This window comes from Aquarana catesbeiana, linkage group LG02, assembly GCF_042186555.1.
Source record: "Aquarana catesbeiana isolate 2022-GZ linkage group LG02, ASM4218655v1, whole genome shotgun sequence".
NCBI lineage: Eukaryota > Metazoa > Chordata > Amphibia > Anura > Ranidae > Aquarana > Aquarana catesbeiana.
The window spans coordinates 325,896,751-325,918,644 of record NC_133325.1 but is presented as its reverse complement, the minus strand read 5'-3'; the positions used below and the strand labels follow the sequence as shown (position 1 = coordinate 325,918,644).

Sequence of the window (21,894 nt, the reverse complement as noted above, 5' to 3'; positions counted from 1 at the left end):
AATACTTTATATTTTTGAAAACTGGCACCTTTAAGATTCCAGCAATCCGGGAAGTGATGTCATGACATCACTTCTGGGATACTAGCTCTGAGACCCGAATGAAGCAACAGCAGCCAGCTGACGTGCCGACTGGTGGCGCGGGAGAGCCTGAGCAAGCGCCAGAAGGCGGCAGGAGGGGGAACGCCCCCTCCCGCTGTTTGTTATAACAGCCGAGCGGCTGCTCAGTGGCATCGGTTGTTATTAAAATAAAGCCGACCGTCTGCTCTAAAGAACGGTACCAGGGTGATGCCTGCAGCTTCAAGCATCACCCCAGTAAAACCCCTTGAAGCAATATCGGGCACGTTTGTGCCCGAAACAGATACTTAAAAAAAAGCGAATATCAGCTACCTATAATCGGTAGATCCCTAAAAATTACCTAGCAGGAAAACTGGCTCATTCAGTAGCATTGTAACTGAATGAGACAGCTGTTTGATTTTTAAATACATTAAATAAAATAAAAGCCACAAATTACTTGCCCCCAAACTCTGCATGTATGCGGGTGATGTTATGCTTTTTTCTGACTCATCCCCAAATTTCTCTGCCCAATTTATTCTCTATACTATCTAAATTTTCCTCTATATCCGGACTCTCGGTCAATATTACAAAATATATGGCTCTCCCAATTAATACACCAACTGCCTAGTGTGAAGCACTCCGAGGATCCTTTCCTTTCCAATGGTCAGTTGACAAAATACCATATCTCGGAATATATATCATGCCACAGTTATCCTCTATTTTTGTTGCAATATATTCTCCATGTGTGTCCCGACTCCGGAGTTTAGTCTGGTGCTCCTATCAGATATTATTCCTAGGGAGAGTCACGGCTGCCAAAATGAATCTGTTACCCAAACTCTTACATCTTTTTAGAGCTCTCCCCATCATTAGTCCAAAATCCTTTATTGATAACATACAAAGAGATGTTAATAGATTTATCTGGCAAGATAAACGTCCTACATTTTCTAGACAGATTTTATACAAATCCCAGTCTACCAGTGGTCTAGGATTAGCTAATCTCTGGTTGTATTTTCTAGCAGCTCGCTTTTCTCAGATGGCCCAATGGAATATCCCAAACTCAAATGTTCCTTGGGTGAGATTCAAAACCAACTCCATCTGCCCTTATTACCTCCCATATATTCTATATATACTATACTTCTATCTCTAACCGAAAAAACGTATCCCCTTTAATACCATCGCAACCCAATCTTTAACCCTTAAACTCAGTCTGATCTCATCTGCACCTCCAAGTTCATCCTTCCTGGAAGAACCATCATTTGCCCCAGCTTTCGACTCCCCAGAGAACGTTTCATGGTGGCAGACTAATTCTCTTGTTACTTTAGCGGATCTCCAAATAGGAGGAGCATTCGCTACTTTTGAACTTTTATGTACACAGAAAAATTATGCTCCAAGAAGATTATGTGCAAATTAGACACTTTTATATTTCACATTATGGACTTTCTCCATCCTCCCCATTACATTTTTTGAAAGGCTCTGCCGTGACTCTCCCAGAGGTAAGGGCCTCACTTCAGATCTCTATAAAGCAGCAATTGTTTTTTATTTTTCCAATAGTACCAAATGGGAAGTTGACTGCGGCGCACATTTACTCCGGAGGACTGGGATATAATTTGCATAAATGCACTAAATCTCTAGCAGTTAGAGAAACCGCCTTTAAGGCAATAACCAGGTGGTATTATACCCCTTCCAACCTCCAAGCCATCTATCCAGGAACCGCCAGACTCTGTTTTCGGGTATGTCCACTTGTGGGTACCATCAACATATTTTCGGAGTGGGGGCATCTCTCCTCTGTGTGGAATAAAATATCCGCTATAGCCTCAGCGATATCAGGCACATCCTTAAATCTTACAATTTCAATGTGTCTCATCGGAGCTCTTATTCCGGGGGTCCTTCGCAGGGAGGAGAGAATAATTCACTCCATTTGTGTATCGACCTTGTGGGCTATTGTTCTACAGTGGAAATCCCCAACAGTCCCCCTGTCCTCAATATTAGATAGGGTTGATGGGGTTATGCTGATGGAAAGTATTTTATATACTCTACAGGATAAAATGCACCTGTTTGATCACAAATGGGATGCTTGGAAAACTCAGACATATTCTGCGGTCTTGAACTAAGTTACCATGAGCTATAGGATCAATAACCCTAGGTATATCTTTCTGATCCTTCAGGTATCTATTTTGTTTAACTATTGATTCCTGTTTTCTGAAGGTTTTTTTTTTTGTATTCTTCTGAATTGTTTGGTGTTAGGACTCAAGATTATACTTGCGACAGTTACTCTTTGTATCTTGTCACACCAATGTATATTTTATATACTTTAATAAAAAAAGTATGTAAACAAAAAAAATACTTTCCCGCCTCATGGGACCGGCAGGGCAAGTATAAGTAATTTATAGCTTATTTTATACTCTGAATAGAAAATAAAGCTTTGTTAAAAAACAAAACAAAAAAAACCCAAAAAAACTGGCTCCTAAATTTATTTTTAGCTGGCTCCTAGTAATGCTAGTATTCTAAAGTCCGCTAACCTTAAAATCTCAAGGATGACAGACAAAAACTATACAAACCAATACAATATTCCATCAAGACTAATTACACACTGGACACTGCGTTTTTCCCTGCCAGGAACACAGAATTTATTTTTACAAATATTACAGGAAAGAGTACCCCTGACTCCCCCTGGTGTTGTCCAGTGAAAACTGATATCAGCGGAGATTTACTGTACACTGCATACTGTATTGTAGTGTAGAGGGAATGTATTAGATACCTTTGCCGCAGTACACTCCTCTTGAAGGGCAAGCAGTTTTTGTTGGTATGAGTTTGCCGCACGTTGATGCTGTTCTGTCAATGCTCTGAGTTGCTCTTGTACTTTGTGCTTTTCAGATGTCAGCTCAGCAACCTGGATCTACACAGATATGGCAATGAAAAAAGAACTAGATTAAAAAGGTAAGTTACATACATTAAAACCTATCGCAAAAAAATAAAAAAAGACCACAAAACCACAACCTAAAATATTTCTAAACACCACTAATATCACCAATATCTGTATAGAAATCATTCCCTAAAAGTATTAATAGTTTATACATGTATTCGTGATTTGTAATTTCCTCAGCTTACATACCTTATAAACTTCCACATGCTGCTGACATGCCTCCAGTTCCCCTTTTAGGGAGGCCTGAATTATTAACTGATCAGATTCCTGTAATGAAGAGTGAACATCAGTAAGGTGAGGAGATCAGAAGGCAGCCAAGTAAATGAGAGGTTATAAATTAGCATGCAGTTGCTCACCGCCTGTTTAGAATCTGCCAGTTCTTTTTTGGTTTTAACTAGCAGCTGCTTCATCTTAGTGCTACACTCCTCATGCTGCTCTATTGTTGTTTGCAAAGTTGCTAATCAGAGAAATGGAGATGAAATAGAGTTAAATATAGCTTTATGCAATATGAAAATAACACTTAATGAACTGCAACGCAAACGTAAAATACTTTTATAAAGAAAAATATTCAAATCTTGACAAGGCTCTGCATTTACAGTGGATATAAAAAGTCTATACACCCCAGTTAAAATATCAGGTTTCTGTGTTGTAAAAAAAAAAAAAAAAAAAAAAAAGAGAACATCAATCATTTCAGTACAGTGTGCATGAGCCATGGGGCCTCATGCACTCTGGACATTAAAATAACGTTATTAAAACCACCGCCTCAGATGATATCCTATGACAAAACGCGTAAGCTGGAGCTTGGCACGCACTCACATCACTTCCGGTTTGTGGAGTTCAGGTCTGTGGAATGCACGCCGGCCCAGATCTCTTGGATTGCAACTATTTTATACACACTTGACTATGTCAAGCGTTTTTAAGTGTACTTTTATAATAAATTTAACATATTGGGAATCACTCTGACTGACCGTCTCTTCTATATATGAGCATACCTTACAGTTTGCCACAGAGGAGGATACCCCACGGTATGTCATGGAGGAGGTGATTGGTCTGAGTATTGCAATTACACCTATTGCATGTGCTTCACCCTCATAGAGGCATAAGAATCTCGATACCCCAAGGTTTGATGTGCCATGGAGGAGGAGATTGTTTTAGATATTGCCATCACACTCACTACATGCGCTTTACCCCTGTAGGGGTGCAAGGATCTGGTAAATGGGGATCTGAAGGGGAGCACGGATGTCACTTCACCTTTTGCGCATCATCTGTGGCTAAGCATATGTACAAGTCACCTTGGATATTAGCACAAGTCACTTGGGATTTTGTTTTTTGCACCAAACACACGGAACTATAATAATATATATATATATATATATATATATATATATATATATACACACACACACACACATACATACATACTGTACACACACACACACACACACACACACATATATATATATATATATATACACATACATACACACACACACACACATACATACACATAATTTTTTTTTTTTTTTCTTCTGATGAATTCTTTATGGAAAATTTTTTGTGATGGATTTTTGTGATGAATTTTTATAATATTGGATTTTGTATTATACTATACATTTACTTTCACGGTACTGTGTGTTTGGAATATATACACACTCCTGTGACCATAAAGCTACTTTCACACTGAGGCACTTTACAGGCGCTACAGCGCTAAAAATAGCGCCTGCATAGCGCCTGTAAAGAGCCACTCCTGTCTCTCCAGTGTGAAAGCCTGAGGGCTTTCACACTGGAGCTGTGCGCTTGCATGACGGTAAAAAAAAGTCCTGCAAGCCCCATCTTTGCAGTGCTTTAGGAGCTGTGCATACATCGCTCCTAAAGTGCCCCTGCCCATTGAAAACAATGGGGCAGCGCTGCCAAACCGCCGGCATAGCGCTGCTTTGCCGGCGGTTTTAACCCTTTTTCGGCCGCTAGCAGGGGTTAAAACTGCCCCGCTAGCTGCCGAATAGCGCCGCTAAAAATAGCGCCGCTTTAAAGCCGATGTCCACCCGCCCCAGTCTCAAAGTAGCCTAATATTCACTAGAACACCACACACAATATATATATTTATTGGCACAGGGTTATAGGGCGAGAACACCTTTAAGTACACGATTTCATATTCACATACTGACTTATTACATTGCCTGGCCTAGTAAGAGCACTTTCACTTGAGAAGTGTGAGTCACCAGGAGGTTCACTCCTCAGGTGACTGGCAGCGCCACCACCCCTCATATATTTATTCTTGACAACGTTATAAAAACACCTGTAGCTTTGCCGTGAGTTTTTCAAAGTTTTGTAACGTTTTTGCAAAAGCGTCCTTTTTTAAATGTTTTTCCGCGTTAGTGTTTCTTAGTGTGTTTTTTTTTTTTTTTTTTAAGAGTTTTTTTTTTTTTAAGAATTTTTTTTTTTTTTAAGAATTTTTTTTTTTTTCAATGGATCAAAAACGTTAAAAAAACGCTGGTGGGCCGCGTTTTTCATAGTTTATTAGCATTTTTTGACGTTGGAGCATTTTTACAGCTGAAAAACTCCTCTCAGAACCCACTAGTTTTGAGTTTATTTTAAAGCCAAAAAAACGCTGCAGCCAAAAACTGCTGATAACAGCCTGTGTGCGCAGGGACACATAGGATAACATGATGGAGAGTTTATTGACTGTAGAAAAAAACGTCTAAAGCCAAAAACAGCTGCTGTAAGAACGTCCAAAAACGTCTAGTGTGCATGAGACCTTAATGTGACCTCTAAACTGTACAACTCAATTGAAAAACAAACTGAAATAGTTAAGGGGACTTCAAAAAATAATAATAAATAATGTGGTTGCATAAGTGTGCACACCCTCTTATAACTGGGGATGTAGCTGTGTTCAGAATTAAGCAATCACATTCAAACTCATATTAAATAGGAGTCAGTACACACCTGCCATCATTTAAAGTGCCTCTGATTAACCCCAAATAAAAGTTCAGCTGTTCTAGTAAGTCTTTCCTAACATTTTCTTAGTCGCATCCTACAGCAAAAGGCATGGTCCGCAGAGAGCTTCCAAAGCATCAGAGGGATCTCATTGTTAAAAGGTATTAGGAGAAGGGTACAAAAGAATTTCCAAGGCATTAGATATACCATGGAACACAGTGAAGACAGTCATCAAGTGGAGAAAATATGGCACAACAGTGACATTACCAAGAACTGGACGTCCCTCCAAAATTGATGAAAAGACAAGAAGAAAACTGGACAGGGAGGCTGCCAAGAGGCCTACAGCAACATTAACGGAGCTGCAGGAATATCTGGCAAGTACTGGCTGTGTGGTACATGTGACAACAATCTCCTGTATTCTTCATATGTCTGGGCTATGGGGTAGAGTGGCAAGACGGAAGCCTTTTCTTACCAACAAAAACATCCACATCCAGCTAAATTTTGCAAAAACACATCTGCCAAAAGCATGTGGGAAAATGTTTTCTGGTCTGATGAAACCAAGGTTGAACTTTTTGGTCATAATTCTAAAAGATATGTTTGCCGCAAAAACAACACTGCACATCACCAAAAGAACACCATACCCACAGTGAAGCATGGTGGGGGCAGCATCATGCTTTGGGGCTGTTTTTCTTCAGCTGGAACAGGGACCTTAGTCAGAGTAGAGGGAATTATGAACAGTTCCAAATACCAGTCAATATTGGCACAAAACTTTGTAGGTGAGATAAAGCGATCCACTGGAAATGATTACTGGTTTTGATCACCTTACATTCTTACTCATGTAACTCACACAGCTATTGCAGTACCACAGATATCGTAATAAAGAAGATACACTACCTCTGTAGATGGACAGACTTCTCTATATATACAGTTGTGCTCATAAGTTTACATACCCTGGCAGAATTTATGATTTCTTGCCCATTTTTCAGAGAATATGAATAACACAAAAACATTTTTCACTCATGGTTAGTGTTTGGCTGAAGCCATTTATTATCATTCAACTGTGTTTACTCTTTTTAAATCATAATGGCAACAGAAACTACCCAAATGACCCTGATCCGAAGTTTACATACCCTGGTGATTTTGGCCTGATAACATGCACACAAGTTGATACAAAGGAGTTTGAATGGCTATTAAAGGTAACCATCCTCACCTGTGATCTGTTTGCTTGTAATTATTGTGTGTGCATAAAAGGTCAGTGGGTTTCTGGACTCCTGACAGACCCTTGCATCTTTCATCCAGTGCTGCACTGACATTTCTGGATTCTGAGTCATGGGGAAAGCAAAATAATTGTCAAATGATCTGTGGGAAAAGGTAGTTGAACTGTATAAAACAGGAAAGGGATATAAAAAGATATCCAAGGAATTCAGAATGCCAATCAGCAGTGTTCAAACTCTAATCAAGAAGTAGAAAATGAAGGGTTCTGTTAAAATCAAACCACGGTCAGGTAGACCAACTAAAATTTCAGCCACAACTGCCAGGAAAATTGTTTGGGATGCAAAGAAAAACCCACAAATAACTTTAGGTGAAATACAGGACTCTTTAAAAACATCTTTCTGAAGAAAGATGGGCTGCATGGTCGAGTCACCAGAAGAAAGCCATTGCTATGCAAATGCCACAAAGTATCCAGCTTACAATAAGCCAAACCTCAAAGCTTCTGGCACAAAGTCATTTGGAGTGATGAGACCAAAATTTAGCTTTTTGGCCACAACCATAAACGCTACATTTGGAGAGGAGTCAACAAGGCCTATGATGAAAGGTACAGAGGTGGATCGCTGATGTTTTGGGGATGTGTGAGCTACAAAAGGCACAGGAAATTTGGTCAAAATTGCTGACAAGATGAATGCAGTATGTTATCAAAAAATACTGGAGGCACATTTGCATTCATCAGCCAGGAAGCTGCACATGGGACATACTTGGACATTCCAACATGACAATGATCCAAAACACAAGGCCAAGTCGACCTATCATTGGCTACAGCAGAATAAAGTGAAGGTTCTGGAGTGGCCATCTCAGCCTCCTGATCTTAATATCACTCTGGGGAGATCTCAATCGTGCAGTTCATGCAAGACAGCCCAATAATTTCCAGGAACTGGAGGCTTTTTGCCAAGAGGAATGTGCAGCTTTACTATCTGAGAAGATAAGGAGCCTCATCCACAAATACCACAAAAGACTTCAAGCTGTCATTGATGTTAAAGGGGGGCAATACACAGTATTAAGAACTGGGGCATGTAAACTTTTGATCAGGGTAACTTGGGTAGTTTCTGTTGCCATTACGATTAAAAGAGTAAACACAGTTGATTGATAATAAATGGATTCAGCCAAACACCAACCATGAGTGAAAGAAAAGTTTGTGTTATCATTCATATTCTCTGAAAGATAGCTAAGAAATCATAAATTCTGCCAGGGTATGTAAACTTATGAGCACAACTGTATATATAGAGAAGTCTGTCTATCTACAGAGGTAGCGTGTGTCTATAGATATAGAGATATATATATATAGTTTGGCAAAGATCTTACATATTTCTTGTTGGAGAGTTTCTTGTTTCTGCCTTTGGATGGAAATCTCCTGCTCCAAGTCCTCCAACTGACTGCTTTTATAGGTGAGTTTTTGGTTGAGTTCTTTTACTAAGCGCTCATAATCAGCCATCTCCATATCCATCAACGTACTCTTCTGAGCATCCTGAGGAAAAAGAACAGAGACTTGCAAGCTATGGAGATATAGATTTATTGGTAATATGAAATAACCTCCTGAAAATTTTATAGAGTTTACAGGCTGCTATCTTTAGGTGATTGGACACTGGCAAAAGCTATGCTGGGCATGCCCCTTGGGTCTACTCCTATAACCCCTCACCACTCCAGGAGTCCTTAGCTACTTAGCAAGCAATGCAAAGTAACACAGAAACAGAGAGGAGGGCGTCCTGTACTAAACTCCAAGATACGGGAGTTACAGGCAAGTCAAAGTTACTTTTATCTTACTTGTACAGTACAGGCTTGTACAGGCTTGCACAGACACAGGCTGGATATTCATAGACCCTAGGCCATCCCCAAGCAATGAATCAAAGTTGCGGGCAAACAAAACAGTATCAACAGACCCAACAAAACTAACAATGGCCAGAGTTCCAACTGAGAGTGCAGATGAAGAATCCTCGCAACCGAAGGCTGCCTCTGCAGAGGTCGGGACATCCACCTGGTAAAACTTGAAAAAAGTATGAACCGAAGACTGGGTGGTGGCCTTACAGACTGCTTGATATTGGAAAGCCCAACCAATCTGGTGGAGTGAACATGTAAAGGTGCTAGAGGCATCTTATCTTTGACCGCATAAGATTTAATTCCTTCTCTTTCTAATGGTACTATGTCACCATTTCCAAATCACTAGGGTATTTGCCCTTGTATACATGCCGCTACCACCTCACACTTGGTGACGAACATTCTAGTCAATGCTAAAGCGTTTGTTACCCTAAAAAAGCATGCATAACATCACAGTGCGTGTGCCATGTAATTTGGCCCATTCTATCACCTAAAATACCTGGCTGATCCTGCCTGGTTCTGCCCTCCTACCTGTAAACAGACCACGGTTTATCATGGCTGCTGAGCCCTGGCACCATGGTCAGTTTACGTGCCTCCGTCATCCAAAGCTCTCCTCTGTCCTCCTCACCCCCATCCCTTCCCTGCCTGTCGGATCCTACCAGTGCCTTCCCCTCCAGCTGCTTAGATTACTTTTGCATTTCCATGCAATCTTCTCTATGATAATGATAGGTGCACAGTGTGTGGGCTTTTGAAAAGAAAAAAAAAAAAAAAAAAAAAAAAAAAAAAAGCAGCTATACCTTATTTCAGGGCACCGCATGGCCCTCATGTGACCAGCAGCCTCTCTCCACCTCTCCTCACAAATTATGTCAGTTGGGAATTCCCAGCCCCTTCCGTTGTAGCTGTCAAATCGAGAGGGGAGAAAAGCGCCAGTCACATAAGCGCAGAGTGGCGCTCTGAAATAAGGTATATAGCGACAATTTTTTTTTATAAAGCACACACACTGGGCACCTATCATTATCAAACAGTTATCTATTCAGTTTAGCTAGATCCGTTCCTGTTATTCTCTTCCTACTGACAGGCAGGCATTTTTACAGTATTTACAGCTACCTGAAGAAAATTGCTGGTGTTCTTCTGATCCTATTAGCTACAGTATTTACATTTAGTGTAGTGCGTCCTCTGCACAGTGTGCACCTAAAGCTACCTGAAGAAAATTGGTGATGTTCTTCTGATCCTATTAGTACCGCAGGCAGCTGCAGTATTTACAAGTTAGTGTAGTGCGCCCTCTGCACAGTGTGCACCTAAAGCTACCTGAAGACAACTGCTGTTGTTCTGGCCGTGGGACACGCTTGTCCTTTTTTCGGCAGCTGGCCGTGTTGAGCCACAACATGCAGAAGACTTGGTAGAATGGATGACCAAGCTGTCCTCATCCTCCTCATCCTCTCTCACCCAGGCTCAGGGTACTTTGTCTGGCAAAGCAGCTGCCAACGCGGCCTCTTCCCTCGGCTCAATGGCATCAGTCACTCCTTCCCTAGCCCCACCATGTCCTCCCGAGGAGTTCCCCGAACTGTTTGACCACAGTGTTGGGTACATACTCCAGGAGGATGCCTAGCATTTTGAAGGCTCCGATGATGGTACCCAGCTAGAGGAAGGCAGTAACGTGAGCTCAGAGAGAGGGGGTGCCCAGGAAGGACAGCAATCTGGCAGTCATGTTCCCCCAGCTGCAGCATACTGCCAGCTTTGCTTCAGTGATGGGGGAGGGAGGGGATGATGAGGTCACTGACTCCACGTGGGTGCCTGATAGGAGAGAGAGGAGGAGGAGGAGGCACATCTCCAACGAGGCAGGATGCCCTCCAGGGGCCAGCTTAAGGGCAGCACACCGACTGCATCACACCGCAGAGCTCCGCATGTGCAGGGGCGCTGCTGCCTCTGCACGTTATTCCAAAAGTTATTTGATGTGGGCCTTTTTTGAGACGAGTGCATCAGATCCCACCGCTGCTATTTGCAACATATGTCTCAAGCGTATCTCGCGTGGCCAAAACATCACCCGCTTGGGCACCACATGCTTGACCAGACATATGTCGACCTGCCATGCAGTTCGTTGGCAAGCGTACCTAAAAGACCCACACCAAAGAACAAAGCGGACCTCTCCTTGCTCCTAATCAGCTGGGATCTCCAATCCCACTATACCTTCAGTCCTCTCTGAAATATGCACTGAGAGGAATAAAGGTGTAGCATTAGGTGTGTCACAGCCAAGTACTTGCAGGCAATCTGCTATCGGTACACCAACGTCGGATTGTACCAGGCAAATTTCCCTGCCCCAGCTGCTGCACCGCCGAAAGAAGTTCGCTCCCAGCCATCCACATGCCCAGCGGTTGAATGCTAGCTTGGCTAAATTCTAGCACTTCAACTGCTGCTTTTTCAGTTGGTAGACTCTGCCCCCTTCCGTGAGTTTGTGGAATGTGCGGTTCCTCAGTGGCAGGTTCCCAAACGCCACTTTTTCTCACGGAAGGCGATTGTGGCTCTCTACCGGCATGTGGAAGGCAATGTCTTGGCCTCGCTGGACAGGACAGTCAGCGGTAAGGTGCATATTACCGCTGATTCATGGTCCAGCAAGCATGGACAGGTACGTTACCTATCTTTCACCGCGCACTGGGTGACTCTTCTGGCAGCTGGGAAGGATGCAGGACAGGGTGCAGTAGTGTTGGAGGTTATTCCACCATCACGCCTCCAAAATTCTACCAAACCTCTCTCCTCCACGGCCTCTTCCTGTGCCGATTTGTCCTCGGAACCAGCGGTGTTCCATAGGCAATCAAGGCTACGCAAGCATGCAGGCAAAAAGATGCCATGCGGTGCTTGAGCTGGCGTGCTTGGGGGACAGGAGCCACACTGGGGCGGAGATTCTGTCAGCTCTGCAGGGGCAGGTTCAGAGGTGGTTGACGCCACGCCAGCTTAAGGCAGGTATGGTGGTTTGCGACAATGGCACCAACCTCCTCTCCGCCACCAACAGGGACAACTGACCCATGTGCCCTGTTTGGCTCACGTTCTTAACTTGGTGGCCCAGTGGTTCTTGGGCAGGTACCCGGACTTACAGGATGTCCTGAGGCAGGCCAGGAAAGTCTGTGTGCATTTCAGCAGGTCATATAATGCCAGTGCTCGGCATTAGAACCGCCTAATCTGTGACATGCCCACCAGGTGGAACTCAACGTTGGCCATGCTGCAGCGGCTGCACACGCAGCAGAGGACCATCAATGAGTACCTATGTGACTATAGCTCCAGGACAGGGTCAGGTGACCTTGTTTTTTTTCCCCATGCCAGTGGGCTATGATTAGGGATGCATGCACTGTCCTGTCACCATTTCAGGAGGCCACGAGGAAAGTGAGCAGTGACAGTGCATGCATCAGTGACACTGTCCCTCTTGTTCACCTGTTGGAGCACACGCTGCGTGGAATAATGGACAGGGCACTTGAAGCAGAACAGAGGGAGGAAGAGGAGGACTTCCTCTCAAGGCCCCCTTCATCCAGATAGTGTTCCTGCGTGCCCGCCGATCACACAGGAAGAGGACAAGGAGGAGGAGGATTGTGTCAGCATGGAGGTCGAGCCTGGCACTCAGCATCAGTCTTCAAGGGATCATTTACAGTCCAAAGAAACCCATGGACTTGTACGTGGCTGGGAGGAGGTGGCTGTGTATCATGTCGTCCTTAGTGACCCAAAGGACTCTGGACCGAATGCCTCAGCAAACCTACGCTGCATGGCCTCCCTGATCCTGCAAAGCCTGTGGAAGGATCCTCGTATTCGTGGTATCAAGGAGAGGGATGATTACTGGCTGGCAACCCTCCTTGATCCACGTTATAAGAGTAAGGTTGCGGACCTTATCTTGCCGTCGCAGAGGGAGCAGAGGATGAAACATCTTCGGGAGGCCTTGCGGAAAGGTTTGTGCAAGGCGTTTCTAGAGTCTGGGAGGTTACAATTTCCTGGTCCTCCTGGACAACGTGTGGACAATGTGTTGCTGAGGCTTCGGTCAGTCACAGAAGGAGTGGTGGAGAAGGTGGCCGTCTGACCGATGCGTTCAGACAATTTTTTAGTCTGCAGCCCCAAGGTCTGATCGGTTCCAGCAACCATCGCAAGCCTCTGATTCACATGGTGCAGTATTAACTAGGGGCAAGATCAGACTTGGACACCTTTCCCACCGAAAATCCTCTGGGTTACTGGGTCTTGAGGATGGATCACTGGCCAGAGCTTGCACAGTATGCAATTGAGCTACTGGCCTGTCCTGCATCCAGCGCTCTTTCTGAACGCACATTCAGTGCTGCTGGATACTTTGTAACCGATCACAGGGTGCGCCTGTCCACCGAATCGGTCGATCGGCTGACCTTCATAAAAATGAATCAGTCTTGGATCACCAGCTATCAAGCACCTGATGCTGATGTAACTGATTGATTTTTTTTTTAATGTGAGATCCCTTCAGGACTGCCTATGCTGATGCTGAGTGACTATCCTGTTATGCTGAGTCACAATCCTCTTCCTCCTCAATTTTCATGCCGATAGCTTGTAAGAACATTTTTGGTTCTGGGCACCGCCACCAGTGGCCAAGGCCCAATTTTTCAGCCCCTGTTTAACAGGGGCGTGTGATTACAATTTTTGATGCAATACTTTGCAGCAGGGCTCATTCCTGTGCTCCAACTAGAGTATCTGTGAGGGGTTGCGGTGTTGTGGCACCAGCACCAGTGCCCAAGGCCCAAATTTTCTGCCCCTGTTCCGCAGGGACATGTAATTACAATTCTTGATCTAATATTTCACAGCACGGCCCATTCTTGCGCCCACCAAGAGTAACTGTGAGGGCTTACAGTGTTGTGGCAACACCAACACGTAAGGCCCCAATTTCTGCAGAGTATATATAGGGCAGGCGCCTACTTTCAAACATCCAACTTACAGACGACTCCTACTTGCAAACGGAAGGAGACAACAGGAAGTGGGTTAAAATCTACCCCTAGGAAGGGAAATTCTCTCCTGTAAGAGTTAATATGGGAAAAACGTGTCTCCTCTTCACTGATGCTTTATCACCAATCCTTGTTTCACTAAAAATATCCAAAGGGCCTGGTAATGGACTGGGGGGTGGGGGGTACCCATGCTGTTTGTCTCACTGATTTTCATCCATATTGCCGGGGCCCAACATTACTGTACATTAAAGCCGCAAGCAGTTTTAAATGACCTTTATTCCTTTAAAATGTCATTTTGTGCAGGGACTGTTCTAAGCATGGGAAAAATGCGCCACTTTACAGGCATACTATAGACATCCCCCAGGTACGAGTTTTTCACTTTAAGCATCATTAAAATCACTGCTCCTGAAAAAACGCATGTTTTTAAAACTTTTTTTTTTTTGCATTGATACATGTCCCCTGGGGCAGGACCCGGGTCCCCAAACCCTTTTTAGGACAATAACTTGCATATTAGCCTTTAAAATTAGCACTTTTGATTTCGAATGTTCGAGTCCCATAGACTTAAATGGGGTCCTAAAGTTCGCGCAAACTTTCGGTCCGTTCGCAGGTTCTGGTGCGAACTGAAGCGGGGGGTGTTCGGCTCATCCCTAACCACCACTTTTACATCTCAACTACTCAACCTAACCTCTTCTTAACTTAACACAATGGACACAAACCAACAAACAATGGCAACACCCTTGACCTTTTAGTCTATCACCTCTGCAACCTCTCAAACACTTTTCCTTTTCCTCTCTCAGATCACAACTTTACCAGCTTCACACTCTCCCCGTTTCCAACCTTCTATGCCATCAAACAGCAACAGTTACCCATAGAAATCTTCACATCAACCCTTCTTCACTCTGCTACTGACTGCTATTATGACAAAACCACACCCCTGTCCTGCCCAGATCAGGCCACTATCGTCTACGACAACTAAAGCCAGCCATACATGGATCAAAATTTAACCAGTTCAGCAGGGACCAGCCGAGATTTGATCTATGTATGGGCAGGCTGATTGTATCCAAGTCGATCCATCGACTGACTTGGTACAACCAGCCTGTTGTATCTTTTTACATACGATTACTGCCAGCGGCTACAGCCGCCAGTAGTAATTATTGTGTTCTGCCGGTCGGGAAGGCTCGTCACACCCAGTTGCCCTTACCTGCTACAACCCTGGCAAACAGATGACAACAGACTTCTCAGGAGACACAGCCATTCTCTTGAGCGAACGTGGTATGAACCTAAATACCTGCAAGACTTCACTTTCTACAAATCTGCCCTTCTCTAATACAACTCCTGCCTCCACGCTGCTAAACAGACATACTACATCACTCATCAAAACCCTCTCTTCCAGTCCTTGCCAACTCTTTTCCACCTTTAAAGAGGACTTCCTCTTTATTCCCCTGCAAAAGTAAAAGCATAATGGGCTAGTATTATGTGGCACTTACTGGCAAACGAAGTCCGTGATGTCCCCGCTGGAGGAAGCATCCCTCTTCACCCCTCTTCCTTCCAGGACCACGGACTCCGGCTCTGTGACTGGCCGGAGCCCTGTGACGTCACTCCCGTGCATGCAGGCGGGAGCTGCCAGTCACGGCACATGCTGGGGAAGAAACGGCTCGGAGGGCCGGTTCTTTACTGCGCATGCGTCGATGACATCATCGGCGCACAACAAGGTAAATATCTCCCTAACGGCACACGTTTAGGAGATATTTTCAGTACATATAGGTAAGCCTTATTATAGGCTTACCTATATGTAAAAATGTCTCACCAGGGTTTTTCAACTACTTTAATTCCCTACTTCAACCCCCACTGCCTCCACTTACCAACTTGCTTACTGCCCAGGAGATTGGCAATCATTTAAAAATAAATAAATAAAAAAATTATAAATACATTGCTACAATTAGTGATGAGATTTCCAGTGTACTGCTTTTTCCTCCAACCAACATGCCAGGTCCAAGGCTGCACAAAATATATTTTTTTCCTTTGACCCTGTTGCCACTGAGGAAGTTGCCAAACTCCTTTCTGGAGGTCCACCTCACGACTACTATGGCCCCCTCCTTGCTCTATCCTACACTCTCTAACCCACATCTTTAATCTCTCCATCTCCACTGCCACCTCTCCCAAACTTGCACTGGTTACCCCCCATACTGAAAAAAAAAATCCTCACTGGACCAAATCTGTTTAAAGAAATTAAGACCCATCTCTCTGCTCCCGTTTGCATCCAAACTTGCTACCTCAATGATAACCTTTTTGACCCCCTACAGTCTGGCTTCTGTCCACAACATTCTACTGAAAATGCCCTATTAAAACTTAGTAATGACCTACTAACTGCTAAAACCAATGGCCATTATGCCAGACTTAAACTTTTAGACCTTCCCACTGCCTTTGACACAGTTGACCACCTACTCCTCAAACTCCACTCCCCTGGCCACCACGAGTCTGCTCTTTCCTGGTCCTCTTCCTACCTACTGATTCTTTTATGTGTTGCTACAGATTCCTCCCTAATCTGTGTGCCTAGGAGCTGTGAATTTTTACCTTCTCCACTTAAAGTGTCCCAGAGCCATCCATCAACCCATCCTACAGTTCCATTCAGTGTCTCCATCATTGGACTTTCCTTGGAATCTGTTTTACAAGAGCCCAGTATAGCAAGCAATTAAGACCCTAATTCTTTGTTTTATAGCGGATTACCCCAAAATAGAAAGGATAATAATGGGAAGTCACTCTTAGATAGAATGACAAATCGACAAACACACAGATCAGTCTTACACCAAAGGAGTTCAGGCTGACCATTGAGAATCCTAGCCCAGGAGACAGTGGGACTTATGTTCTGGGCCTATGGTGGGGAAGTGGGTATCCCGGTTTTAGAAAGCCTTTCAAACTGAAAGATATGTTCAATAACCCAGAGTGGGGAGTTCCCCAATCCACATCTAGCTCAAACCCCCTGAGGCCCCACATACAGACATTAAAAGGCATGGTGGCCATAGCAGACCCTACCTTTGAGGATACTATGGCTGCAGAAACCGGGTTCTCAGATGTCAACTTGTGGCTCGAGTGGATGAGGTACAGTGCAGGGAAACACAATAAGACCAATTGCTATGTGTGTGGGGTGCTAGACCACACTTGGGAACGGTACCCCTGAACATATCCCCCAAACACGAGACAGGTTTCCTCAGCCTATTTACCAACACAACCACTGACCACTCCCTGCGTGAACATTGGAAGAAGGAATATCCCATAGTTACCAAGACCCCCAAGCCAGGAGAAGGTATCACCTTATATCCTGGCAATTACACATGCTATGGACAGTATCAGGGGGTCGGGAAACCTCTTGGGAATTTCACTAAAGGGTTACTGTGGATCTTATAGTGAGGTGTCTGCAGATCTGGTGCAAAATCAAGTCCAGTCTTTGGAAGACGTGTACTGGATCTGCAGAATCATGAAAATTAGAAGCAGATTGACAGGACAGTGGACAGGAGAATGTGCACTGGCCAAGGCCATAATGCCTCTACATATTCTCTCAGAAAAACCCAAAGCCAAATACAAACAACACACCCCGACCTAACAGGAGGCGTAGGAGTGCCCCAACAGGAAGCTTTCACCCTCATGTATATATAGATGCCATAGGGGTCCCTAGAGGGGTCCCAGATGAGTTCAAAGCAAGAGACCAAGTAGCAGCAGGGTTTAAATCTCTGATCCCCATCATCACTGTAAACTATGTAGACTGGATAAATTACATCTACTACAACTAACAAAGGTTTGTTAATTACACCAGAGATGCACTCCGAGGTTTAGCCGAACTAGAAGCCGCTTCACATATGACCTTCCAAAACCGTAAGGCCTTAGATATGGTCCTAGCTGAAAAGGGGGGGGGGGGGGGTGTGTGTGTAAGCAATCTTACCTGAAACAAGTACATGCTGTACTTATATCCCAGATAACACAAGCCCAAATGGTAAAGTGACTTTAGCCATCCAAAAACTTGAGGATTTGTCAAAAGAATTAAAGAAGAATTCAGGGCTCTCCAACCCCTGGGATCAGTACTTCACCTGGATCAAGGGGGGAGGCAGGGAATTTTAACACAGATCGGAACAGCCATTCTGATTATTCTAGTGACCCTAGCTGTCATGGTCTGCTGTGTTCTTCCCTGCTTTAAAAAGTGTGTAGAAAAAGCTGTTGACCAATCTACTCCCATGTTTGTGAACCAAGAAATACCAGATGATGAAGATCATGTAAGACTTGACGATGATTATGTGTTACGCTCCATTACAGTCACTTTCCCCCACGATGCAACACCATAGGATTACAGGGACAGACAGCACCTGATTGCCCCTCTCCAAGCTGTATCGAGGGGGGTAGTGAATTAGTCACTGCTCTTCTCTATATACAGCTGAAAAGAGTTGCAGAGGAGAATGGGCCAGGGGAGTAGGACTTATACCTAGTATCCACTGGGGAGAAAGAATATAACATTTGGGAGGGGGCATGTGAAGAAGTGAGAAAAGGGGGCCGAAGGATGGAAATGGGGGTGGGGGATTTTCCACATCAAAAGAAGGATGCAGGAAAGTTCAGAACCTAAGAAAGTAAGATCTCTAGCTGCAACCCAGGGTGACCACATTTTTTCAAACTTTTGAGGGCAGTTACGAACCATATATGAGCCGATAGAGAGGAAGCACTGTACTGATAATTGATTTCCAGGCTGCTGCCATAGGGGCTTCTGCCAGTTTCCATTTAGTAAGTACTGTTTTCCTGGCATAGTAAGAGGTATAAAATACAAACAATTTCTGAGTAGAGGCAGCGAGCTTATCCATAATACCTAGCAAAAGTACCAGGGGACCAATGTTATTTGTACTGTGCTCACTACATTTACGTCAGCAACAACCGACCACCAAAAGTTTTGAATACGCGGACAAGACAATACCATGTGAATATAGTCACCTATTCCGGTTTTGCATTTGGGTCAATTCCCCCGAGTGGTGTGGTATATAGAAGACAGTCTCTGAGGAGTGTAATAAATCCTGTGGAGGAATTTAAGCTGAACTAGACGGTCTTTAGCAAATATCATAAGGAGTAAGGTATTGTTGGATACCTTCATCCAAGTCTTCCCTATCAAGAGTAGGTATATCTCATTGCCACCCTCTGATATAATTGAGTGGACTTAGCGTCATCTCAGAATGTGAGTCTAAGATAAAATCGAGGACAATGTTCTATCAATATTATGAGCCGTTAGAAGTTGTTCCACCGAGTGGGGTACTAGGCATGTTTAAGCTGCAGGTACCTGAAGAGCATCCAGGAGGGCAATTGAAAATTACTCTTCAGCTTGGGAAAAGGGAGAAGATTGCCCTCAAGCATAATACGGCGCAAAGTTTTGATGCCGTATCTAGCCCATACCTATGGATCTAAGATGTGAAAGGGTGGGATTCCCCCATAGCGGGGTATCGTGAGGGGAGATGGTGTCTGATTCACTCAGGGCGGTCGTCACTTGCTTCTATACAAAAATAGTGGTTTTCATTGGAAGGGTAATATTAGGGTTAGAACATGGTCTTCTGTATAGAAAGTTCTGAGTAGGAGCCCAACAGCGCCGCCTCTAGGTTAACTGCCAGATTGGACTTGGTCTGTTCGACCCACCAACGCACAGTTACTAGCACTGCTGCCCAATGATATCTTTTAAAGCAGGGCAGGGCCAGACCTCCCTCAGACAAAGAGAGCTGCAGGGTGGTTCTAGCTAACCTAGGGGTAGAACCCGCCCAAATGAACGAGGCGATGGCCTGCTTTAGTCTAGGAAATAAAGCACCCGGCATGTGCCTAAAGATGTACAAAAATTTTGGAAGAAAGGTAATCTTAATGAGGTTCACCCTGCCTACCAGAGTGAGGGGCATGATTTTCCACGCCAAAAATTTTTGGAGAAAGTTATTCAAAACTGGGTAGAGGTTGTCAGCCAGTTACACAGAAAGATCCCTCTGAATGAGGATCCCTAGGTACTTAAAGCAAGATCCCCTAGCGAGAGGAGCTGGAAGGGTTAGAGGGGGTGCTGAATGGGCTAGTGGAAAAAGCACCAATTTATACCAACACCAGAATATTTACCAAATGTATTTATAATATCAAGGGCAGCAGCTAAGGACTGTTGGGCATCGCTCAGATAAAAAAAAAAAAAAAAAGTGTGTCATTGGCTTAAAAGGGATATCTTCTCCACCAGAGGCTCAACAGGTATACCCCAGACACTGGAGGACGCTCTATTGAGTATTGACAGAGGCTCAAATGCCAGTGCAAACGAGCCCGGGGAGAAGGGCACCCCTGCCTAGTACCTCAATGGAGTTGGAATGGCTCAGAAAGTGTGTTATTCATCCGTAATCTGGCTGTAGGGGCTGAGTGTAGTTGTTGGACCCAAGAGATGAATTTTGGTCCGAAACCAAAGTTATGTAGCACCTGCCACAAATAGTCCCACTCCACCGAGTCAAAAGCTTTTTTAGCAGCCAGAGAGGCCACCACCTCCGGGTATCACTGCTCTTCGCATAAGCAATCATGGTAAACAATCTCTGTAAATTTATATTCGGCCCCTTGCCCGGCATAAAACCTGTTTGATCTCCATGGATTAGGGAAAAAAGAACTTTGTTAAGACGGGAAGCCAAGATTTTGGTAAATATCTGGGCATCGACATTGATGAGGGAGATAGGTCTATATGAGGAACAAAGTTCCAGATCCTTATCCGGTTTCAGCACTACCACAGCTTGCAGCATGGACGCAGGAAGAGAAGCTACATCTGAGGTGACATCAGGGCGCACTGTAGTTTCTCAGCAAGTGGTTCACTATAGGTTTTATAGAACTCTGAGGGGAGACCATCTTCCCCCGGGGTCTTTCCAGCCTGCAGGGAGCTTATTGCTCTGAGTCTGCTTCGGGGTTATTGGGGCATCTAGCATCTGTCTTGACTGAGCTGAAAGAATCAGAAAGTTAACAGCCTCCAGACAGGAATTCAATCCCTCAGAGTCTCAAGCAGAGATAGGAGTACATTCCAGCATAGTATCTTGCAAAACATGCATTGATAGCCTGCGGATCCATCAACAGGTTCCCATCAGAATCCCAGATGGATGGAATATGCGTGGCAGTAGCTTGTTCTTTGGACAACCAAGCCAACAGTCGCACACAGTCCGCTGCCCCTGATCAAAAGTTTTCAAGTACTTAAACACTAGTGAGCGCTTTATTTTGGAGTTTAGGCCCCAGATATTCCAGTAAAGTATATTTAAGCAGGCCATGGGGGAAGTATAGGAAAGAACTCATCTCCCTGGGAGATACCATCTGGACCCAGAGGGACATGATTACATAACCCACAGCTAGGGGGTGTGACCAATGACAGGTTAGTTAGTACAATATACTATATGACAATGGTGTTGTAAATAGGACTGTATTCTTTGAACAGAACAAAAAACAATAATCATTAACAATATTGCCCTAACCGTCACCCAGCCTGCACAGTCATAAATCGCAGACTGCACTTTGTGCCCAAAACTAAAACATGGTCAGTGACCAATCGAGGTCATGAACGGTGTGTAACCGTTAACACATGGAAACAGTGTTCAAGTCAGATGGAAATCATTTCCATAGAGAGATGCTAGTAGATAGGGGGAAACAGACAGTCCTGAAACCTGGCCGTAGCCTGGGGCACAATCTTAATAGAAGCCAGAACCGTTGCGAACAGTTAACATTAAGGATATCCTTATGGTAATAAAAAGGAGAGAGAGAATGGCAGTTGGTAAAACAGTAGAAATGGGTCATAGCAGGCACTTAAGGATAGTGGTTTAGACCAGAGCCCTGGTCCAAAAAGCTTGGGAGCCCAGAACTTTTGCTAATCACGGCATCAAAGGATACTTGTGTTGTTTCTGTGCATCCACAGAAACATCTGTGAAAATAATAAGTTTAGTGGACTCAAAACGA

General features: G+C 44.2%; 1 protein-coding gene across 3 annotated transcripts in view; it reads right to left on the bottom strand.

Moving 5' to 3' along the window:
* GCC2 (GRIP and coiled-coil domain containing 2) overlaps positions 1–21,894 on the bottom strand; it is a 103,179-nt gene that overhangs the window by 17,064 nt on the left and 64,221 nt on the right. For all 3 annotated transcript variants that reach the window (XM_073614798.1, XM_073614799.1, XM_073614800.1), the window contains 4 exons: positions 8,489–8,651; positions 3,334–3,434; positions 3,167–3,244; positions 2,813–2,950 (listed from right to left, as the gene is read on the bottom strand). In XM_073614798.1, the coding sequence (XP_073470899.1) occupies positions 2,813–2,950; positions 3,167–3,244; positions 3,334–3,434; positions 8,489–8,651 (480 nt within the window). The remainder of the gene's footprint in view (positions 1–2,812; positions 2,951–3,166; positions 3,245–3,333; positions 3,435–8,488; positions 8,652–21,894) is intronic.